Below are 21374 nucleotides of genomic sequence, written 5' to 3'. Positions count from 1 at the left end.
CAAGGGGAGTTTACCAGAGTAAGGATACAAAACAGATGCCCAACTGAGCAATTCCAAAGACCTGTAAGTGGATGAGCTTTGAAAAAGGGCATGGTTTAAAACTGGAGCCCAAATTACATCTTTAATTGGAAATTGCATTTCCTTAGTAAAGACCAGATGGAGCTGGTTGGGGGTTACACTTTTTTAAAATTTAAAGTCATACAAGCAGTCTCCTCCATAACTTGTGATAGTGACTGAGTTGAAATATGAAAAAAATGTTTTCTTTTCTCTTAGTTGCCTCTCAATAAACTCACTGAACTTCTGAGACAAGATTTGGCAGCAGCAGGCTTTACCGAAGCACTCACTTTTGCTCTGGTATGTTCTAAAGATCTGTTAAAGTGACAGTGGAGGCAGCTCAGTTCTTATGAGGGTTCTAATTGCAGCAAGTGTTACATGATTGGCTTGTGAGATCCTGATTTGTTAATGGCTCAGGATAAATGTATCACAGGTTGGTTATCCCTTACTTGGAATTCTGAAATCCAAAGTATTCCGAAAACCGACTTTTTTGAATGCTGACATGACGCACAAGTGGAAAATTCCACATCTGATCTCATGTGACAGTTTGCACAAAATGCACAAAACTATTTAAAATTCTGTATAAAATTACCTTCAGGCTATGTGTATAAGGTGTAAATGTGTTTAGATTTGGGCCCCATCCCCAAGATATCTCGTGAAGTATATGCAAGTATTCCAAAATATGAAAAAATCCGATATCCAAAATGCTCCAAAATGATATCCAAGCACTTCGGATAAGGGATGCCAAACCTGTATCTGAATTTTATCTTATCTAAACTTGACTTTATGCTGACAATGGAAAGTAATAGTTGCTTTGGTCTTGGAGCTTTAAGACCCAGCATATTTTACCCTATTCTCCCTTACTTTTCTCTCTTATCTCTCTCCCCCATTGAATTAGGTAAATTTAGAATAAGGATTCTGTTTCTATTTTGGAATGGTGGTGGTTGGCCATGAACAAGCTGGTTTCCACTCAAGGGTCTGATCCTACAAAGTTGGCCTATATGGCAACTCCTTTCCTGAAGGGGAGGCAGGTTTACCAGTCCTGCCTTCTGTATTAAAGGCATACTGCTAAACAAAAGAAGCTTATCAGACCAACTGCTTATATAAGACCTCCTGCATTATCCATGGGGGTTCTGTTCCAGGAAACCCCGCAGATAAGGAAACCTTTAGATAATGAATCTGCAGGTTTTGGGGGCCCTGTAATTCTCCGAAAGTGAAGGGAGCTGTCCTGAAAAACTGGAAGTGACATTTTAAGGCCTTGAAAGCCCTTGCAGAGCTGGGGTCCATGTGGTCCAACCCATGAGTTTGGGGACCTGGGGATAACGAAACCCGCGGGTCCCAAATCCATGAATACAGTGGGCCCACTGTATGTTCTGATTTGTAATGTAGGTATCAAAATGGGATATGTCAGTCTGACATGACTAGTATTAAATTGACCTTTGCAAATTTAAATAAAAGCAGACTGAATTGCATGTAAACATTTGGAGCTGGCATACTTCCTGGACTGGCAAGAGCATTTTTTTTTTTTGGAAGTTTGACATGTCTGAAATAAAGTGCTTTTGTCATATGTTTTGCATCTCTTGACACCTTTGTCAAACTGTGTATTCTGAACTTGCAGTATAGTAGCAGTACTGTGCAGCTGCCTACCTCTGCGTATTGCTGTTGTATGTAAATCGATTGCACAACTTGTATTCTTTCATATCTATTCTGAATTTATATTATTACTGTTAAGAATTTTTAAATACCGCTTTTCAACAAAAAGGTTTACAAACCACTTTACAGAGAAAATCAAATAACCAAAAGGATACATGTCCCCTAAGGGTTCACAATCTAAAAAGTTTCAGAAGAAACCCCAGCAAACAGCAACTAGAGAAGATAACTGTGCTGGGGTGAAGGGGGCAGTTACTGTCCCCCTGCTAAATATAAGAGGAGCATTGCTTGAAAAAGTGCCTCTGCCCAGTTAGCAGGTCCATCTAAGGTGGAAGAGAGGAATGGAAGGATCATGTGTACTCAGCCAATGTACACATACGGGCTAGGAACTGTGAGTGCTTATGCACTTCTGCAACTCCACCACATATTCAGAATGCCCAGTTTTAGTGATGATGTGAATAAGCCCTCTGTTTTATTTGGTTAGCAAGTAAGAGCTGTCACCTAAAGCGTGGTTAGAAAAAATGATGTAGATGGGTCCTAGAAGTGGGACAAAGCAAAGATTTAAACTATTTTAGATATCCTGTACTTAAATGTTATAGATCTTTTTAGATCTTAGATTATTTTTAGAATACTTAATGGCAGGTTATTGTAACATTTATTAGATGTCTCAAGCAATTCAAATATTAGGATAATGATGAAGTTTATAACAATTAAGCATTACTGTAATATCTAATTGCAGTAATTATCTAATTGCAGTAATTAGATAATATCTAATATCAGATAATATCTGATAATATCTAATATTAGATAATATCTAATTGCAGTAATTAAGCATTACTGCAATAGTCTGTCCCTAGCTTTAGAATAGTCTTGTATACATCTGAGCCATTCTATTGTTCTTTCAGTGACTTTTAGATCAGTGTTTCTCAACCAATGGTGCGGGTACCACCAGTAGTACTTGAGGTACTTGCCTGGCAGCAAGACCAGGAATGTGGCACAATAAATAGTGGTAGATGCTCGACTCAGTAGGCCAAGCTCCAAAGCATGTTTTTCTTTGCTCAGAAAACCCTCCCATTCACCCTGAGCCTCTTATTGGTGTTTGTTGCTTAGCATCTGGCCTCCCAACCCAGAAGTAAACAGTGATGATGCCATCATCAATTACTTCCAGTGGTGCTTGTTGCTCCACCATGTGAAGTGGTACAGTGGAGGACAAATGTTGAGAAACACGGTTCTAGATCAAAAAGCGTATATGGAATGAAGCAGTGTTTAGGACAAGATTGAAATCCTTCTATAGCTTTGCTCCACAACTAGCTGTGCTGATTTTAGCTTAAACCTTTGTAGGAAGAGCTTGTTGCCCTGTTGGAGTGTTCACAGAAGCATACAAAACAGGAAAGCATGTGAAAAATCAGTGAATTATTAAAGCTTAAGTAGTCATTTTTTAATAAAATAAACATTTTAACATTTGTACTTGGATTTAAGTGTGGGGTTTCCCTTGCTGTCTCTGCTATCCACAGCTATGCATTAGCAATCCTGGATGGGGTGGAGTTGGGGAATGATTTTTAAGAGTAATTGCTCTTAATAATTTATCTTTAAATTCAAATTGTATTCAATGCTCATGTTAAATATATTTTCTTTCCTTGCGTTAGTGTTCCCAAGAAGACATTGCTAATAAATTGGGGGTTGACATTTCTGCAACAAAAGCTGTACATATAGCAAACCCCAAAACTGCAGAATTTCAGGTGAGGATGAAGAGTGGAGTTCTAAGTTGATGTTTTTAACTTCATATTACCTGAATACTTTAATGAGCTGTAGACACTAGAATGTTTTGCTTTTCTGTGGATTTGTAATTTGGGCTCTAATGTGGAAGCCATCCAAAATTCATCTTGCTGAAGCTGTAGAGCTTCCTATTACGTTTTCTAGTTTAGTTAATACAATGTTTCAGTAACATGAAATGTTATATATACATTCGTGTTGAACAGCTTTATAAAACATGGTGTTGTTTGAACCCTGTGATGTGAGTTTTGGGCTGTATGGCAGACTGTGTGGGGATAGGGGAATAGTAAGGGGGAGATTTAAATGTTTATTGTTAACATTGATATTTCATGGTTGCCTGTTATATAGCATGCTGCTCTAATTGAAAAGTGTACTTTAGAGAAGTTTGAAATTAAAACTTCCATTTTTGGCCTACAGGTGGCGCGCACAACACTCTTGCCTGGTCTCCTCAAAACTATTGCAGCTAATAGGAAGATGCCTTTGCCTCTGAAACTCTTTGAAATTTCTGACATTGTGGTGAAAGATTCGACCAAGGGTAAGATAATTGCTGTTAAGCACTAATTTCTTAAAACAGCTAGAGCACACTTGAGGCTACCATGATTGTAGACCCACATGTGGAGGGTACCTATAGGCTTGATTCCTTTTTCTTCTTCACTTAAATCACAGGTGATCTTGTGGGGGGGGGGGTTTTCAGGAAATGGGAAACTTGTGTGAGCCTCCCATACTATATGAGATTACTACTGGGAGATGCTATTGATGCACTTCTGTTGTTTGTTGATGCTGTGTGTCAGTGCACTTCTGAAAACTGCCCTGATTATTTCTGGGAAGATCATAGTCTTCCCTTATTTGTGAGTGGTTCATTTAGTTTTGTTCCTTGTCTTTTCTGTTTGAAGAATAAGTTTTTCTCTTTGTAGTTCATGACAGATTTTAAGAAAAATAGTTTGCATGAACAATTTTTTTTTAACACCAGGGTATGTAACTTGCATTGGGTGCTTTATGAAGTGACAATAGTAGCTTACTTCTGGCTGTGGCAGAGAAACACCATATGCTACATTTATATTGACTGTGGCATAAATTAATGTTGAAATCAATTTATATTGATTATATTGACTGTGGTTTTTTCTGTGTTTTATTCCATCATTCTGTGATGCATCATGTATGTATGTAACATTTCCCTAATTTTCATCCTCCCATAACTCAAAAACTATAAGGCATAAGAAATTTTTATTCACACCAGTGACTTTGACATGTGAGATAATCCAGTACTGCAATTTTAATCAAAATCTAAGATGTAGTGGTTAAATTTTTATTTTTTTAAATTGTAGTGATCTGTCATGGAACAATCGCATTGAAGAAAATAACAGTGGTTACCCAGACCTGGTTGTGAAGGGGCCCCCGAAACAATTCAAAACTTCACGGCCCAAAAATGTAGATCTGTCACTGATACTATATCAAGGATTTACACCTCAGTATCGCTTCAGTTTCAGGGATATTCCCAGTTTGAACAGGACACTGGAATGGAATCTCCAGTTCTTTCAGTAGGGATTTGGGTTCAAGTTATCTATCTTTTATACATTCGCCTCAGATCCGTAGAGCCTTTACCTTAGCTAGGTTTAATATCATGCCTACCAATGTGCTGAGAGCAAAATTTAATAGGTCAGCACCCAGCACTGAATTTCCCAACATTAATGGTTTTTGAGGGCTAGTGGCTGCTATCCATGTACTAAAAACTCCATTATTCCCCTACCAGGGTTACTGACAATGGGATGTGTTCATGTTACATTACTGCTGCTATCATGCAATCAGGCCCCATCTGGGGAAGTGGCCAAGCACAATTTTTGTGGCCTACTATATACATTTGTTAAATGGAACTTTCCCTCCTCCATTTCTGCCCATTATCCCTTCTCTGTTTTGAAAAAATGGATCACCAATCAATGCCTGTTTAGCTGTTTTTTAGTCCTCTTTGCTTAAGTTTCTTGGGTACCAGATTTGCATTTATAGCTGGACACAACAGCATGGCACACGCAATGTACTATTATCCACAAGTGTTTGACCAAAACCTTTTCAACCCTCTAGCACCCTCTTGCAAGGTCCCATGGATCTAGTGTTGGTTGTATGTGCATTCTGGCACCTAACTGATTGACTCCCATAAGGACATAAGAAATGCTTGGCTGAATCAGACCAGAAGCCCATCTAGTCCATTCTCCTTTATTTCACAATGGCCCACCTGATACCTCAGGATGCACCCAAGACAACAGGACACCTGCATCCTGGTGTCCTCCCTTGCATCTGGCATTTTGAGGTAGCCTACCTCTAAAATCAGGAGGTTGCATATACCCATCATGGCTTGTAACCTGTGATGGACTTTTCCTCCAGAAATTTGTCCAATCCCATTTTAAAGGCATCCAGGCCTTTACCATCAGATGGCACCACTACATCCTGTGGCAAGGAGTTCCACAGACTAACTACATGCTGAGTAAAGAAATATTTTCTTTTGTCTGTCCTAACTGTCCCAACATGCAATTTTAGTGGATGTCTTCTGGTTCTGGTGTTGTGTGAGAGGGAAAAGAGCATCCCTCTATCCATCCCCTGCATAATTTTGTATGTCTCATTGTATATCCTGGGACTGTACACCCTGTCTTAGGCATTGGTTTTTTCCCACCATCCTCATCCCTGAGGTTGGTCGTGCTTGGCCCTCCCTCCTGCTGTTACACACTGTTAGCTCTTCTTGTCTGTGCATCAGGAATGCCAGCAGACACTCTGAGGCTTTGCATTCTTGAGAACGTATGTCTCGTAAGTAGACACATTTGTGTCATTTGGGAAGCCTCATTGAAGACCAGAAGCTTTTGAAGGTGCAGTAAAGGCTTTGCAGGGTGGCAGGGGCTTCTTCTTCTCTTTACTGATTGGGATTGCTGCCTGTGTATCCTTAGTGTGGCAGCAGGAACTGGCGGCAGGCGCTGCTGTTTCCAACATCCTCTCAGACAGTGGCTTCTATTGGGAGGAAGAAAACCCCCTCCCCAGCCTCCCTGATAAGTCTTCAGTTCCAGTTCTCAAAAATTGCAGATGTGGGAGTATTTTGTCTCTTTTGGTGGGAGCCACCTCCTTCCCCCTGAAAGCCGGGGAAAGTGCTGCAGCAGGAAAAAACCAACTGAGCACGAGTTAACTTGCAGTCTAAATAAACATGCACAGTTGTGGTTGAACAAGCCAGGCTGCTTCCATCACGCACAAAGACTGCTTACTAGTGCTTGAAGGGAGGAGGAAGCACTTGGGCTCGGTGGTCTTTCTGGTGGCATTCATGATCCTCTGAGTCCATCCATTGACTCTTGCTGCCACCTCCCGAGCACCTGCCCAGAAGGTCCATTAGTGTGACAGTTCCTTCCGACCATCCCTGAACCTCTTTGGCTCTTTCCAGGCATCTCTCAATAGGCCTCCACTTGGATAGAGGCAGAGAAAGCAAACCTGCCAGGAACACCTCCATAAGTCTCCAGTGCCACCTCCTTCAAAAGGCAGGCTGCCCATCATGTTTCTCACCACTTGGAGAAGTGGGGAAGCGTCTCAAAAATGGTGAAGCCCCTGCCTCCAGCATTGGGCTTCGTCATATGGTAGGATTCTGATGTTGTCCAGAAAGGAAATGCTCCTCCGTTAGAAAAAGAAAAAAAATTAGAATGCACAAACTGAGCATGTCATGGAGAATGCTCAGTTTAACTCTCTTGTCTCTGACTTCTAGTTTTCTATGAGGAAGGATTCAGTATTCAAGTATTCAGTCACGTGAGCCTGCACCAGCTATCTGTTTATGGCCCAAATGTGATTTTGCCACAACAATAGATCTGTGGAAAAGGAGTGATTTTTAGGATAAATTACTACACTTTCTTTTTATTACTTAGGATCACTAGCATCGCTAGGGGGATGCGGGGGGTGCAGGCTGCGCCGGGGGGGTGACACGCCCTGGGGGAGGACGTGCTAACATCACGGTGTTAGGAGCTACCCTGTCATGCCATACACTGTTGGATGTGGAATGGCCAGCGGAGTGCAATGCAAAAATCAGAATTGAAATTGCTCCTTTCGTTCAAAAGTTATGGCCAAAAAACTGGAAGGAAAAAATGCATGGAGCCCTATGGAAAGTGAAAGTGAGCTGTATTGTGCGTTTACTCACGAGTAGGCATACTTGTCATAGTCCATTGGAAAGGGCAGGCTGAGAGGAATCCAACTACACCACAGTGGTCCCGATCCAATGAATGCAGCCCCCCCAAAACACCCGAGAAGCTCCCCCCTCCCAGCTGCCAGTCTGAGCCTGAAGCGAAGCCACGTGGTCATGTTTATTCACAAGTAGACGGACTTGCCTTAGTCAAGGCAGGCTGAGAGGACTCCAAAGAGGTCAGAATGGTCCTGATTCAATGAATGCAGCCCCCAAAAACACGGAGAAGGAGGTCCCCCCTCGCAGCTGCGAGTCTATGGAGCCCTATGGAAAGTGAAGCAGCTTCATGTCACGTTTACTTGCGAGTAGGCAGACGTGCCTTGGCTTGTTGTCAGGCCAGGCAAAGGGGAATGTGAGGACACCAGAATGGTCCTGATCCAATGGAGCTGGAGTGCAACAAATGTCCAGAGGCAGCCTCCCCCCCCCCCCCCCCCCACTAAAAAGGACAAAAAAGTGGCTTGAACTGGCAAGGGGAAGTTTTCTATTTTGCACTTGCAAAGCCAGGAGGGTCTTTATCTTGATATGCCTGAAATAGAAGAACTTTAAACTGGGCTGGAGGGCTGGAAATCTCACTGATTCTTTTTGGGGGGTTGTTATTGCAGGCAGACTACAGAGTAAGCTCCATTGACCACTATGGAACTTACTTCTGAGTAGACATGCATAGGATCGGGCTCACAGGCTGCAATTCTACCCATACTTTCCTGAGAGTAAGCCTCATTGACCACTATGGGACTTACTTCAGAGTAGACGTGCATAGGATTGGGCTCACAGGCTGCAGTCCTACCCACACTTTCCTGAGAGTAAGCCCTGTTGACCACAATAGGACTTACTTCAGAGTAGATTTACTTGGTGGAACAGGACTGGCTCCCCCTTATTTCATTATTTCTTTTATTTTAATTTAATTATTTATAATTATTTATTTTAATTTGCTTGAGGATGTCACTTCCAATGGGTCCTGGACAGATTGTCATTCTAAAAAGTGGGATCCAGTGCTAAAAGTTTGAGAACTGCTGCAATAAGGTGTTAGTAAGTTGACATGGGTGTGTGTGTGTGTGAGAGAGAGAGAGAGAGAGAGAGAGAGAGAGAGAGAGAGAGACTCTACAAGTTTTCAAAATCACTAAAATCAGAGTTTGGAGGAATAAGACCATCATGTTATATATCAATCAATGCGTAATTTCATGCAGAATGCAATGAAGCAAACCACATTGAAATATCTATGTTATAACAAAAGATACAGCCAAAAATCTGGTGGGAGCGGGGCAATGGTACATCACCACGCCCACCTGGGGCGTTGCCCCGCCCACTACATGGGGTGACGCGTAGGCCTCCCACACCAGGTGACTTGAATCCTAGTGACGCCACTGCTTAGGATACGTTTTTTAGAATAAGTTGCTACTGCTCTTCTTATTTCTTTTTTCAGGCAGCCAGGGTATAAATAAATGCTGGTGTAAACTTGGACAAAAAAAATCCTTAAAATGCAACATTTGCAAAGTCTGTGATCTTGTCTGCCTTTTTTCTGTCTTCCTTTCTCCAGATGTAGGTGCGAGAAACCACAGGCATCTCTGTACTGTTTACTATAACAAAAACCCAGGCTTTGAGGTAATTCATGGCTTGCTGGATAGAGTCATGCAACTGCTCAATGTCCCACCAAATAAAGAGAATGGATATTATATTAAAGCAACTGAAGGTAAGGAAAAAGAGAGAAAATGCATATTGACCATACCTGCATATGTATATTACATCAAAATGTAGACCCATTCCTTCCAACGGGAATTATATTTGGATAGGGTCTGATAGCATTCTGATAGGATTCTAGATATTAGTTTTTGGTTAATTTCCTGACTTTCCTGCTGGACTTTCAGTATATTTTAACAAATATTCTGATTGCCTATTTGCTCTCCATGCAGCGCAACATGTGTAGTGGAAACATGCACTACATGTTTCCACTACACATATTGTAGTGTATGAGTCGGAGAGGAGATAGGGTGTGGTGTCAACAGTGGCCCCTTACTCTGACAGGTCTGGGAAGCATGGGGTTAACACCAGGGCCTTAGAATTCACTGAGTGCTGCAGCCCCCAGCTGCAGCCACTTCGAGGCAATAGGGCCCTCAGGGATAAAAGCAACACCTGGAGAAGGGAGAGTTTGTGGGTAGTAGAAGGAAGGCAGTTTAGAGGAAGGAAAGAGAGAGGACTGGCCGACTCACTAATGGACAGACTCACAGACTGGCTAACTGACAAATGAGCTGGCTGACTGCCTAATAAATTGACTAACTGAATGGAGACTGCATAGTGATGGAGTGCTGAGGGTGTGCTGCTGTGCCGTCTTTACTAGTAGAGTGTGGTAGCAAAAACTAAGGGCTACATGTCAGCTGTGAGTTTAACAGGGTGGGGAGAGGAAGGAGAATCTATGCAGGTCGCCACCCCTTGAGTAAGGGCACATTGTGTGGCTGACTCCTAGGGAGGCGGAAACAGTTAAGCCAAGCAGACAGGAGCATTTGTCTCAGAGGAAGGATTGTGGATGGGAAATGCATCTTTGTTTTCCTTATTGCTTTGTAAGCCATCAGTAGCCACTCCCAGTAGCCTCTCTCATCAACCCTTCCCCTGCTATCTTCAACCTATGAAGGGAGTCTCCCCCCCCCCCCAAAATAATATGGAAGCCCATGGTTATTCTATTTATTTATTTAATGCATTATTTCAAAATGTGCCTGCATAAATTAGACTTCTGGTCTTAATTTGCAAATCACATTATTTTGAAAATGTGCAAGACCTGGGAAATGGAGAGCTACAAGTAAAACCCTTGCTAAGCATTGTATACTGATTTGATTCATTTTAGAATTTAGATAAGTGCCTGTTTACTGTGTGTGTGAGTCCTTGTCCCTTATGTGCCATGCATGGTTATTACAGCACCTTCTGTTCCAATTATGCCTAAATGTCCATGAAGTTAATCTTGGGGTCATAACCTTTTCACCCCTGTAGCAACAGCTGTGCAACTATTGCAGATGCTTGAAAGCATGGGTGAAATTGTGACATTCCCTAGGCCTTCATACTAGAAGTTCAGTGTAACTGAAACCCTGCATTATATTGAGAAGAAAAATTAGCTTTGAATGATCAGGCTTATTAAAAATGAAATGTTAATTTCTGAAAGTGTATTCTGGACAATCCAAAATATGTACCATCTGGAGCTTACTGGTACCATAAAAATACATTGTTCTAACTTATCTCTTTTGAAAAGAAAAAAAAAGCAAGCAAAAAATCTGCTTAAATGGCTTGCCACTTTCTAAACATGTAATGTTTTTTCCAGAGCTGTAAAAGCAATAAGTTCTTTTGGAAGTGCCAGTTGACTGTTAATGTATTCAATTTATGTTCTAAATATACCTTAGAGATTGTGTTGTTTTTATTCATATACTGTACAGTTTTAAGTTCTGTGCTCATTATTTCTTACATGCTTCAAGAACATGGTTAGGGAGCACAAATAGTTTTTGAGTCTTCTATCTGGATGCATAGCTCAGTTAAGAAGACATCAAACTTTTAATCTGAGAATCCAGAGAATCCTTTCCCATGTGGTCTCTTATCTAGCAACCACGTGCACCAGGCTTGCTACTTTGCAGACCCAGAGAACAGTCTGAAGACTCATTACACAGAGCTACCAAAGCTGAGCAAGTCTGATGCTGTTTGAATAGGAAACTCCCATGGAACCATGTATGAACATTTCTGAGCCTTTTGGGGGAAAAGTAGGCATCGCATGAGGTTGACTAAAAGAAATAAAACAATCGTTCCCTAAATTATCGGCAAAGGAACCGTTGTTCAGTGAAGAATATCCATGGCATCTCCAGTTAAAGATCTCAGGCAGTAAGACGGGGAAAACTACTGCCTATTAGGCTAGAATAGAATCAAAGTTTGATTTGGTGTATATAGCATACTGTATTTTGGAAACCATGCAAAATATTTGTACTTAAGCAAGAAGTTTTTAAGTTAGTGGAACTAGCAGAAAGCCTTATAGGCTACACATTTGTTAAGTCTACTATTTTAAAAAAGAAAAGATAAATGTGTATTGTGGTCATATAATGCTGTATTTAAATTCTACAGTGTAAACATTGGCCATAGTGCCCTAAAGGGCATTCCTACAAGGTTCTGTGTAGACAAAGCCCTAGCATGGGGATATGTACAGTATTTGACTTCAGTCTGTATTTTTAGTTGTCTCTCATTTTGCCCTTTCAGAGATTCAGAGTTTGGCAGTGAGGCAGAATTCTGAGACTGAGCTTTCATTTGTATTAAAGCAAGTGATTAGCCAAAATGGCTGCATGTTTTCAAAACAATGCAGGCACCATCTGCCAAAGGATCCAGTGCAAGGCTCGAAACTTCTGTGATCTGCATGGCCACAGTGCTCTAATGGCTGCTAGTTTCCCCTTACCTCCGCCTAAACCACTTTGGACCCCTATCTTGTGCTGGATACAGCGCAGGCCTTCTGGCCTACCTGTTCCAGCGCAAGATAGGATTGCGCTGTAATATTCTTTGACTAGCAAAAAATTGACCAAAAAGTACTGAGTATATTTTCTACTATGCTGCTTCTAAAGGATCTTTTATTGTGTAAACATCATTCTCCTAGTCCTTAGGCAGCCCTAGTAAGAAAGGTTTGGCAGCTTGCCAGCTGAGTTACAATTTTAAAGCACCTCAGTGTTGGACCTGCTGCTGCTTTTATGTCGAAGGTGTGGTACATGGCACATAAATACTCCAGATAGTAAACAATAGTGACAGTTTTTTCACTTACTCTTTGACTGGAAATCAGACAGCTGTAGCAACTAGTGGAAATGCATCTGCATTTTAAAAATTTTTATTATTGTAAGCCCACTCCCAAGATTGCAAAATGTCATTGTGCTGTAATATAATGATCATTGTAAAGTCACTTTGGGGGGCTAACAGGTTGTACCCACTGATCATGGTGTTCTGAGACATTGATGAAAATCTTAAGCAGCAGTGAGTCTAGAAACAAATTGCATAGAACGCTATCTGATACTTCTCAGTTATTATTATTATTATTATTATTATTATTATTATTATTATTATTAACAGTATGTATATACCGCTTTTCAACTAAAAGTTCACAAAGCGGTTTACAGAGAAAAATCAAATAACTAATGGCTTCCTGTCCCAAAAGGGCTCACAATCTAAAAGATGCAAAAGAACGCCAGCAGACAGCCACTAGAACAGACACTGCTGGGGATCAATAATATTGATCTAGTGATTACTGCTTTTGCATCCAGTTTTGTCATATTCTGATAAAAGCACAGGGGAAAAAGTCAGTAATTTGGGGTCTCTCCTGTAGCCGGTTCATAGAACAAAGACCAGGGATTCCTCCTTAGTTTTTCTGTTTCTAAATAAGTGGTCCGTTACCCTGCATGACCCCTGCAGATTGTTATGTGGCTATAGGTGTCAGTGTTTGTGTCTAAGCTGTTGCCAGGTCCTTGACTAGATATTTGATGGTTAACCTAATACTAACTAGAAGATAGTTTAGTGAGTTGTTATTGCTGCAGTCAGGTCGTCGTCGTCCCCATCTCCTTGACCTTTTTGGAGTGTTGGGGCTTGGTGACGTATGTCAGAAGTGAAGCTACAGTTTTAAAATAAACCGAACTCATACTGAAATAATAAACCCTAACAAAGAAACTAAAATTTGAAACATTTGTATTTGATTTGTCACACCATAATCTGTGGCTTGCAGTGGTTTTTGCGTTACAAATGTGTTACAGGCTGTTTTACTCAGTCATTACACAAACTAAATAAGTTAGTTTTCCATTAGAAAAAAAAAATCCACTGCACAAATACCTATCATTTCTTAATGGTAGGAGTGAACTGCTGAACTTCAAAATCCTTGGGGTAACTTGAGCCATAGGAGAAACTGCTAGCTGGTGACCCAGCTTCCAGCTGAAGAATCTCGAGTTGAAGGCAAGCTATTTAGGTGATGTGTAGGGAGGCTTGTTGAACTGGGACAAAGGAGAAGGAATAGCAGTGGATGGGATAATAATCAAGTTATGAATTAGTTCTAATTAGTCCAAGGGCATGGTCTGAAGGCTCATGATGCAACAGTTTTGCAGAAGCTTAGGAGGTCTGATTCATAGAGGCTTCTGGAAACCTAACACATGCTGCCTTGAGTTCCATCATGGAAGAAAGGTAGGCTATAAAAGTGATAGAATGAAAGATTAAAAATCTAATCTTTCTAGGAAGGAAGGAATTTAGAACTTGTTAGAAATGGTTAAGACTTCAAATCATCTTCGAAATTGCTTCTTTGGATTATGACCCACCTTGCATTTATTTTGATGTTTTGCAGGTTGCTTAATTGCTCAGCAAGGATGATTTGAAACATTTCATCAATTCAGCAGAGAGCTAGACACTCTGTCAATAGATCAAACATTTCATTGTGTTGAGATCAAAAGTGTAACTCTTGTTGGCCTGTCACTAGAATGCTCCCTTTATTGACAGGAAAAAAGATTAGGGTGTGGACTGAAGGAAGTAGAATAATCTTAACTTGGTTTGTCATCATCTTGTCATTAACAGACACAGGAGTGGCAATGTCTGTGAATGATTGCTTAAGCAAACCTGCAGACAAGAAATGGGGGAATGAATGGTGCAGTTTGTGAGACTTTCCTCCTTTTTTAAGCTACTGAAAAGCCTAGTAATTGAAAGTTCTGTAGTCTTGAACAGTTACCATAGAATGTGGGCTCTTATAAATACAATATATATTTTATGTATTTACTTAATAATCTTGTCTCTCCCCCTCCAACAGTGGCCCACAGACCACAAAATTGAAACAATGTGATGTGAGCTACTTTTTTGCATGATGATTTTCAGGGAAGCATCTCTTCAGGAGGATGATCAATAAAATTGAACACCAGGCAAAACTAACAAACAAACAAAAGTTTTCTTCAGGCATCAGAACACCAATAGTGGGGGAGGGGGGAGAGATGAGTCCCAAAGGATAGTGGAATTTGCAATTTCCACTGAATCTGCAATCAAAAAGACTGTCCTACACTGCCCAAAATCAAACATCTATTGGTGGGGGAATGCAGAACAGAGCCTTGGATGAAAAACTAAGGGACAGAGATATATGTATGGAAGGAGTGGTCCCTCGGATGACCTGGTCCCAAGGCATTTAAAGTTTTAAAGATAGAAACCAACACTTTGAATTGAATCCAGAAATGCTGGTGATCAATGCAAGTATTACAAAATATTGCATATTCCCAAGCTCATACCCAACCAGAATCTGTGGTATGGACAAACTTGACCAGTTGGAATGTTTTAAAGCTATTCAATGTTACACGTAAACAAAGTGTGTTAGAAGAGTCTGTCAGTGTAATTAGAGTGTGTGTTGCACTGGCCAGATTTGCTTTCACTAGAAAAACACACAGTTGGCACACCACACTCCTGGCCACAACTGCTGTCTCACCATCCAGGAGCAAAGCTGGGTCTGGAAGCAATCCCAAGCTGCAGATCTGATCATTCAGAGGGGGTTGCTAACCCTTTCAGAACAGACTGCACCCCTAACTCCAGGTCAGCAATCCACGACTAGCAGCTCCTCAGATAGGCAAGTTGCTCAGTGCCAAGTCAATTAGCCAAATCCAGCAATCTCTTGAGAGATCTTCCCAGTGAAGGCAAACCGTACAAAGAGTACAGTTGTGCTTTTGGGAATTCCAGTTAACTTTGGCAGGGCTTGCCCAGAAGAATTTTGTGGACAGCTGTGCCTGAAACATCCAGGGAAGCAGACTGGCCACCTTAGTGAGTGGATGTTCCACTGTGCAGGTGATGGGTTTTGTCACACTGAGGCAGGGCCAAGAAGAACTGAGGGTAGACTGCATTGCTAATACAGCAGTTTTTGTTAAAATGGTTTACCGTAATTCAGCACTCCTCAAATGGTGGTAGTTAAGCAGTTTTTTCTGTACTCATCTTACGTTATCTTTAGCTCAAGTAAAAATACCAACCCCCGTGTGATAAACTTGGCCCTTAACAAGAACTGCTTACTGAGGTGTTAATCTTGCTTGTTGCTTCCTAATTCACTAAATGTGGTGTTAACTTGACATGAGATGTTGACTAGCAGGTGTTTCAAGTATGACAGAGGTGTATATGTGCAAAACCGCTGAAATGATTTTTTTCTACACAATAAAATAGACTAACGTAATCGCAGAAAAACACCGGAGGGCACTGTGCACCAAGATAGCATGCTTTATTAGTGTCATGGTGCTGCTGTGTTATAGTTTGTCAGTTGTCTCTTTCTATTGACTTCATTGTATATTGACACCTTTGATTGTTATCAGCCACTTTGGATTATTCTGGAAAAGCAGGATATAAACCCTGGCACTGACCCCTGGGGCATTGTGTCTGCGATTTCATTTCCTCCCCCTGTGTGTTAATTGTACAGTTTTCAGTCATCTGGATTCGAGTGGATTGTTTGCCTTTAGTACATGTAGCAAAGCAAAGTCTGGCACTCCATATTCTTTTACAAGCATGGAGGAGGAGGCATTTGAAAATAGAAGGCAAAGAAACCCACTACTCTACATCAGATTTTCAGTCTGGAAGGACCAAATTAATTATTTGGCATAAACTGCTTGTCCTCTTTGAAAACTGAGTTTTCTATAGTGTGTGTGAGAGATCAAATTTCACATGGACTTTTGACTGGCAATTTACAGGTGCTATAATCACAGGTACAGCTCCTGGAATTTACCAGCATTAATTCAAATGTTGACACATGTACAACATTGTCAATACAATTTTTCTATTAAATTATGAAATGTACCTCTGCAGAAAGAACTGCAGGCCTCCTGCCTCCATGACCGTGTGGCTCTGCAGTAATTTAGGCCAGTGGTTCTCAAACTTTTTAGCACCAACACCCAATTTTTAGAATGACAATGTGTTGGGACCAACTGGAAGTTATGTCAGTAACCTAAAGTGAAATCATGGTCGGACATGACATCATCAAGCAGGAAAATTTGTAACACCCCCATGTGACAAAATCTAATTAAGTAAATTAAGAATAGATTAAGTAAAAGAGTAAATTAAGGGCGCAATCCTAACCCCTTATGTCAGTGCTTTCCAGCACTGACATAAGGGCAATGCAGCTCTGAGGTAAAGGAACAAACATTCCCTTACTTTGAGGAGGCCTCTGTGAGTGCCAGCCAACTGCAGGATGCAGCACATGCCCCATTGGTACCGCTATGCCAGTGCTGGAAAGCACTGACATAAGGGGTTAGGACCGCGCCCTAAGAAAATTACAATAATTATAAGTTTAAAAATGTATTTAAAATAAAGAACCCTCATAACCCTCTCAAGTAACTGCTGATCAGTTAAAAAAACAATTCCCCAAGTATCCCAAAGGCTGCAATCCTATCCACACTTACCCAGGAATAAGCATTGACTAGCATTGTTAAAAGCATGTACATGGTAATAGCCTGTTAAAAGTACAGATCTGTAACATTTCCCCAACTGCAGTCACATACCATGGTAGCATCAAGTCTAATATATTAAAAATAAAATACACATTGAAATAAATGCAGACCCACCTGAAATTGGCTCACAACCCACCTAGTGGGTCCTGATCCACAGTTTGAGAAACACTAGTCTGAGCAATTGGTTCTTTTCACTCTGTACCTTCATGCCTTGCAAACTTCCACGGCCTTGCGTCCATGCTAGTGATTCAAGCATTTAATGTCAGGAACTTGTTATTTTTGTTTAGTAAAGAGATGAGAGATTGCTGTCGAACTACAGGCTTATGCTTTCTAGTGTTGAGACCGTTAGTGGCTACTAAGACCTTAGTGGCTGCTAAGAGGTCCCTGAGTCACCCTTGATTATTTCCATCTTTTCTCTCATGTCTTTTACTATTTTTCCCCTCAAATTGTTTCACTTTGAGCATAAACTAAGTACATTGTGTGTGCACAAATATGATTCGTCGTTTCTGTTTGCTTTGCTAGTGATTGAGGCTTGATTTCCTTCTCTTTCAAAAATGGGCAGTGAGTAACTAAGGTTTCTTTTGTGTAGTATATAGTAATCTCGTATGCAAAAACCATATTTTATCTTTATCCATGAGTAATCTGGTATGAAGGAAGACTAACAAAAGCATTGTCTTTGTATTTCTGCACAGCACTGTTCAGTTGTATGTTGATGCTGTTTAAATGTGATACTTAGCCAGTTATGATGTACTGTGAAAATGTGAATTAGTGAAGGGACTATTTTTCTTCAGGAAAGATGGAGGAAACCTAATGTGTTAAGTATTTTTTCTAATGTACATGGCATATTGAAGCTGTTGTCCTCCCATAAAATTGCTTATTACAAGGTTTTGGATTCTTTAGTTACAAATTCAGATATTTGATATAACTCATATATAACTCATAGATATATATCTCTCAAGTGGTTAGAATTCATCAAACTTCTGGAAGTTGATCAACCGTGAAAGATTTCTGTATACTTTCTGGAGAAACACCAGGGAAACTTATTTCTGATCAAACTAGTGAATCTGTCTGACATGACTGTGACAGTTTAAATTTACACCATGTTCCAATTCCTACCCGGTAGATAGTTTTGTCCCAGAGTCTGTTTGTGTCCAGGTAATAAACATTAAACATTGGTAAATATGACTTGAGATTTCAACTATCATGTTGGATAATATTACCCCTTTTCTCAGTTACTTAAGCGTTCTTTTTCTAGAATTTTTTCCCTTTTTTTCAAATTATAGGAGTGAGCTGGTACAGCCGCTAAAGCTTATTCTAACTCTGATCCTATATCATTCCTTTAATCTTTTTCTCCCAAACATGGGAAGAAGGGAAGGGAATGGGCAAAGAAAAGAAGCTGTGCAAGTTGTTTGACAGCCAAGCACACAGAGAATTCAACAAGTCCTTTGAAGATAAATTAGCCAGAAAATGTGCTAAAGACTAGGTACTCCGTTGGATTAGCGTCTAAAGAGTTACCTCCTGAGTAATCAAAGTGGTCTTGCTGTTTGAACACAGAGACAATGATCAGTTCTTAGGGGCATATTGTAATAGCTTTAATAATCAAATTCTTTGAACCTCAAAGCATTTTGGAGCTTGCATTCTTACAAGCAAAAACCATACTTTACTGTGTGTGGTGTTCCTGTGATGCCTAATTTCAGAGCTTCTCTTCCCACAGTGCATGTGCCTTTGCCTGACGGCATTATGAACTTCCTTATACCCAACCTCCTTTCGTAACTGCTGATTATAGAGATCACATCCCTTTCAATGATGGCATAACCTCCTTTGATGGGTTTCCTGTGACATTTCGCGAGTTCTCAAGCTTCAGAATTAAGGTCTTGATTTGATGGATTTCAAAGTAGAGTTTGAAATCCTGACTGCTTTGTTACATAAATCTGGCAGCGTTAAAGGTGCTGGCCTGTACTGTAGGTTAACCTATTTCTTGAGTGTCTGGCAAAGCCCTGGTGGCACCAGAAGACACAATAGTTGGCTTGATGTTATCTGGAAAAACTATGGCACAGTTTGCTAAGATTTTACCCCCAAAAGAGAAAGCATTTCTTGACAGAGAAGTGTTCACATGGCAGGCATGGATAAAGTCTTAACTGACATAAGTTGCATAGCTGAGATGGGGGGGGTCCACCCTGGGGGGTGGCAATGCAGCCCTTGCTGCAGCTGCCAGGGTCCTGGGACCCTTCACTTGCAGTCAATCACTGCCCCTCTGTGCTGTGATCCTGTCACGTCCAGAGAGTGTTCTGTGTTCACTGGAAGGCCTTAGAACATCACTTCCAGGTCTCTGGGGGAAACTATATGTAATGTTTTAAGGCCTTTAGAAGGCCAGACCTGGACAAGCTGTGTGCAGCCTCCTTGGGCCTCGGACCACTCTCTGGAGGCTGCTGTGGTGCAACTCTGGTTGTGTTTGGAGGGGTACAGGTCAGCGGGTGGCCCTGGAAGGTGTGCTCTGGACCGGCAGTCCTTCTAGCTACACTGCTGATTGACATACATTTTCAAACAAAACTTATTGATTCTGGCAGCTGGTCAGTGGCATTTTTACTTGTGCTTCTTTTTTTCTGGCTTCTCAGTCTTCCCTGCAATCTTCTGGTGAGGCTATCTTGCCCTTTTAGAGATGCAGTCTATGGGGATATGTGACAGGACCTTCTCTGTGGTGATCTCCTCCTTGAAGAATTACCTCCCCACCTTTTCAGGGCAGGCTGAATATATATATATTTTAATCAAACCTTCCTTGAGTCCCTCTTGATGATTTCCATCTTTTCTCTCAAGTCTTTTGATTTTTTTTAGACTGATTTTTTTTGCTGCTTTTTGTCATTTTATTGTTTGATTTTTATATACTGTATTCTATGTTGCTTTGGATCCATTAAGGTGGGGTAAAAATAGTTTAAAATGTATTAATATGGTGCATGTATGCATAAGGTGTGTTTTTTGTAAAATACCCTACATAGAATTGGCTGTAAACAAGAGATGGCTTGATGGATTAAACTGTAACATGTGCAGGAAGTTAGGGTCATGGCCACTGTTAATGGGGAAATAGCGTGGTTAATTCTTTCCCCCATCCCCATACATACATGTTGACAGTTTACAGTGCCTTAAGCATGGTGGAAAGTCTGTTCTTAGTCAGTGGATTTAAGGATATGCAGGGATATGGACACCTAATATTTTGTTTGTTCTCATAGCTGGATTTGGTTTTCCACTTAAACCTGATTTTTTAAAAAATAAAACTCTCTGTGGTAAATTTCCCAAATCAGTCTGAAATGGTCACATGTTGCTGTAACTTAGCTTTTTACATTGTGGTTATAGCATGATGTTTCCTGAAGTACATAGTTGGGATACAGTTTCCGGCTCCTCCAAGATCATTTTAAAGCCACTTTGTTGTGGGATACTTCATGAGGGCTTTTGCTAATACTTATTTTATTTGAGTATCCAGCTTGGACCTCTTGCGGCCTTGCTCTGTGTGAACTTGTGAGAAGTATCAAATACATACTACAGTGAGAGCACGCTATACATGACTCTGTCTTGTTTCACAAACAAAGTCTGACAGTGTGGCAGTATGTGAGCTATAGTATGGTTCTTATTAAGGCTGGTGGTGATTGACTCGTCTGAAATAAAAATTATGACTGGATAGCTCATTTGTTCTAGGGTGGAACATCACTTGCAACTGAAGAGGTAAACATGTTCAGCCTGATACAGAGAAAAATGTCCACCTGTGACCTGTATTGAAGTGTTTAAAAACAAATATATTATCCTGGTTTGAACAGCTGGAGACTTCAAGCAGAAGTTCTCGTTTGTGACAAGCTGTGGTCATATCAGTCCTCTGGGAAGTAATGGGCTTGCGCCTGGAAGACTTGGCTTCAAAATCTCTTCTTTGTGCTGATGCTACTTATGTATACCAAAGGGCTTTTGCATTAATCAGGTACAGTGGCGAGGCAGGGGGCAAAAGCCCCAGGTGTTGTGCCCAATACACCCCTGCTGCCTCCACCCACCCCCCTGCCCGCTCAGCAGAGCTGTTCTACGGGCAGGTGAAGGCATTCCAAAACTCACAAAAAGTCTTCTGAGACTTCTAGCACCATCTTCCGGTTTCGTCAGGAAACCGAAAGAACTCTTTAAGATTGCCCCAAAAACCTCAGAAGGATTTTCGAGTGTTGCAGTGTCGTGTGGGGCTCCGTTACACCTGGGTAAGTATCCCCTTGGGGGGGGCAGCATGTCATAGACCTCCCTCCCCT

General features: G+C 41.0%; 1 protein-coding gene across 1 annotated transcript in view; it reads left to right on the top strand.

Moving 5' to 3' along the window:
* Positions 1–21374, top strand: part of FARSB (phenylalanyl-tRNA synthetase subunit beta) — a 43269-nt gene that overhangs the window by 14794 nt on the left and 7101 nt on the right. The window contains exons 13-16 of the mRNA XM_066620521.1: positions 274–354; positions 3351–3443; positions 3895–4012; positions 9207–9359. Coding sequence (XP_066476618.1) covers positions 274–354; positions 3351–3443; positions 3895–4012; positions 9207–9359 — 445 coding nt within the window. The remainder of the gene's footprint in view (positions 1–273; positions 355–3350; positions 3444–3894; positions 4013–9206; positions 9360–21374) is intronic.

The sequence above is a fragment of the Tiliqua scincoides genome, chromosome 3 (genome assembly GCF_035046505.1).
Source record: "Tiliqua scincoides isolate rTilSci1 chromosome 3, rTilSci1.hap2, whole genome shotgun sequence".
In the NCBI taxonomy this organism is placed as follows: domain Eukaryota; kingdom Metazoa; phylum Chordata; class Lepidosauria; order Squamata; family Scincidae; genus Tiliqua; species Tiliqua scincoides.
Note: the sequence above shows the minus strand (reverse complement) of the source record. Positions and strands in the feature narration are given on the sequence as shown.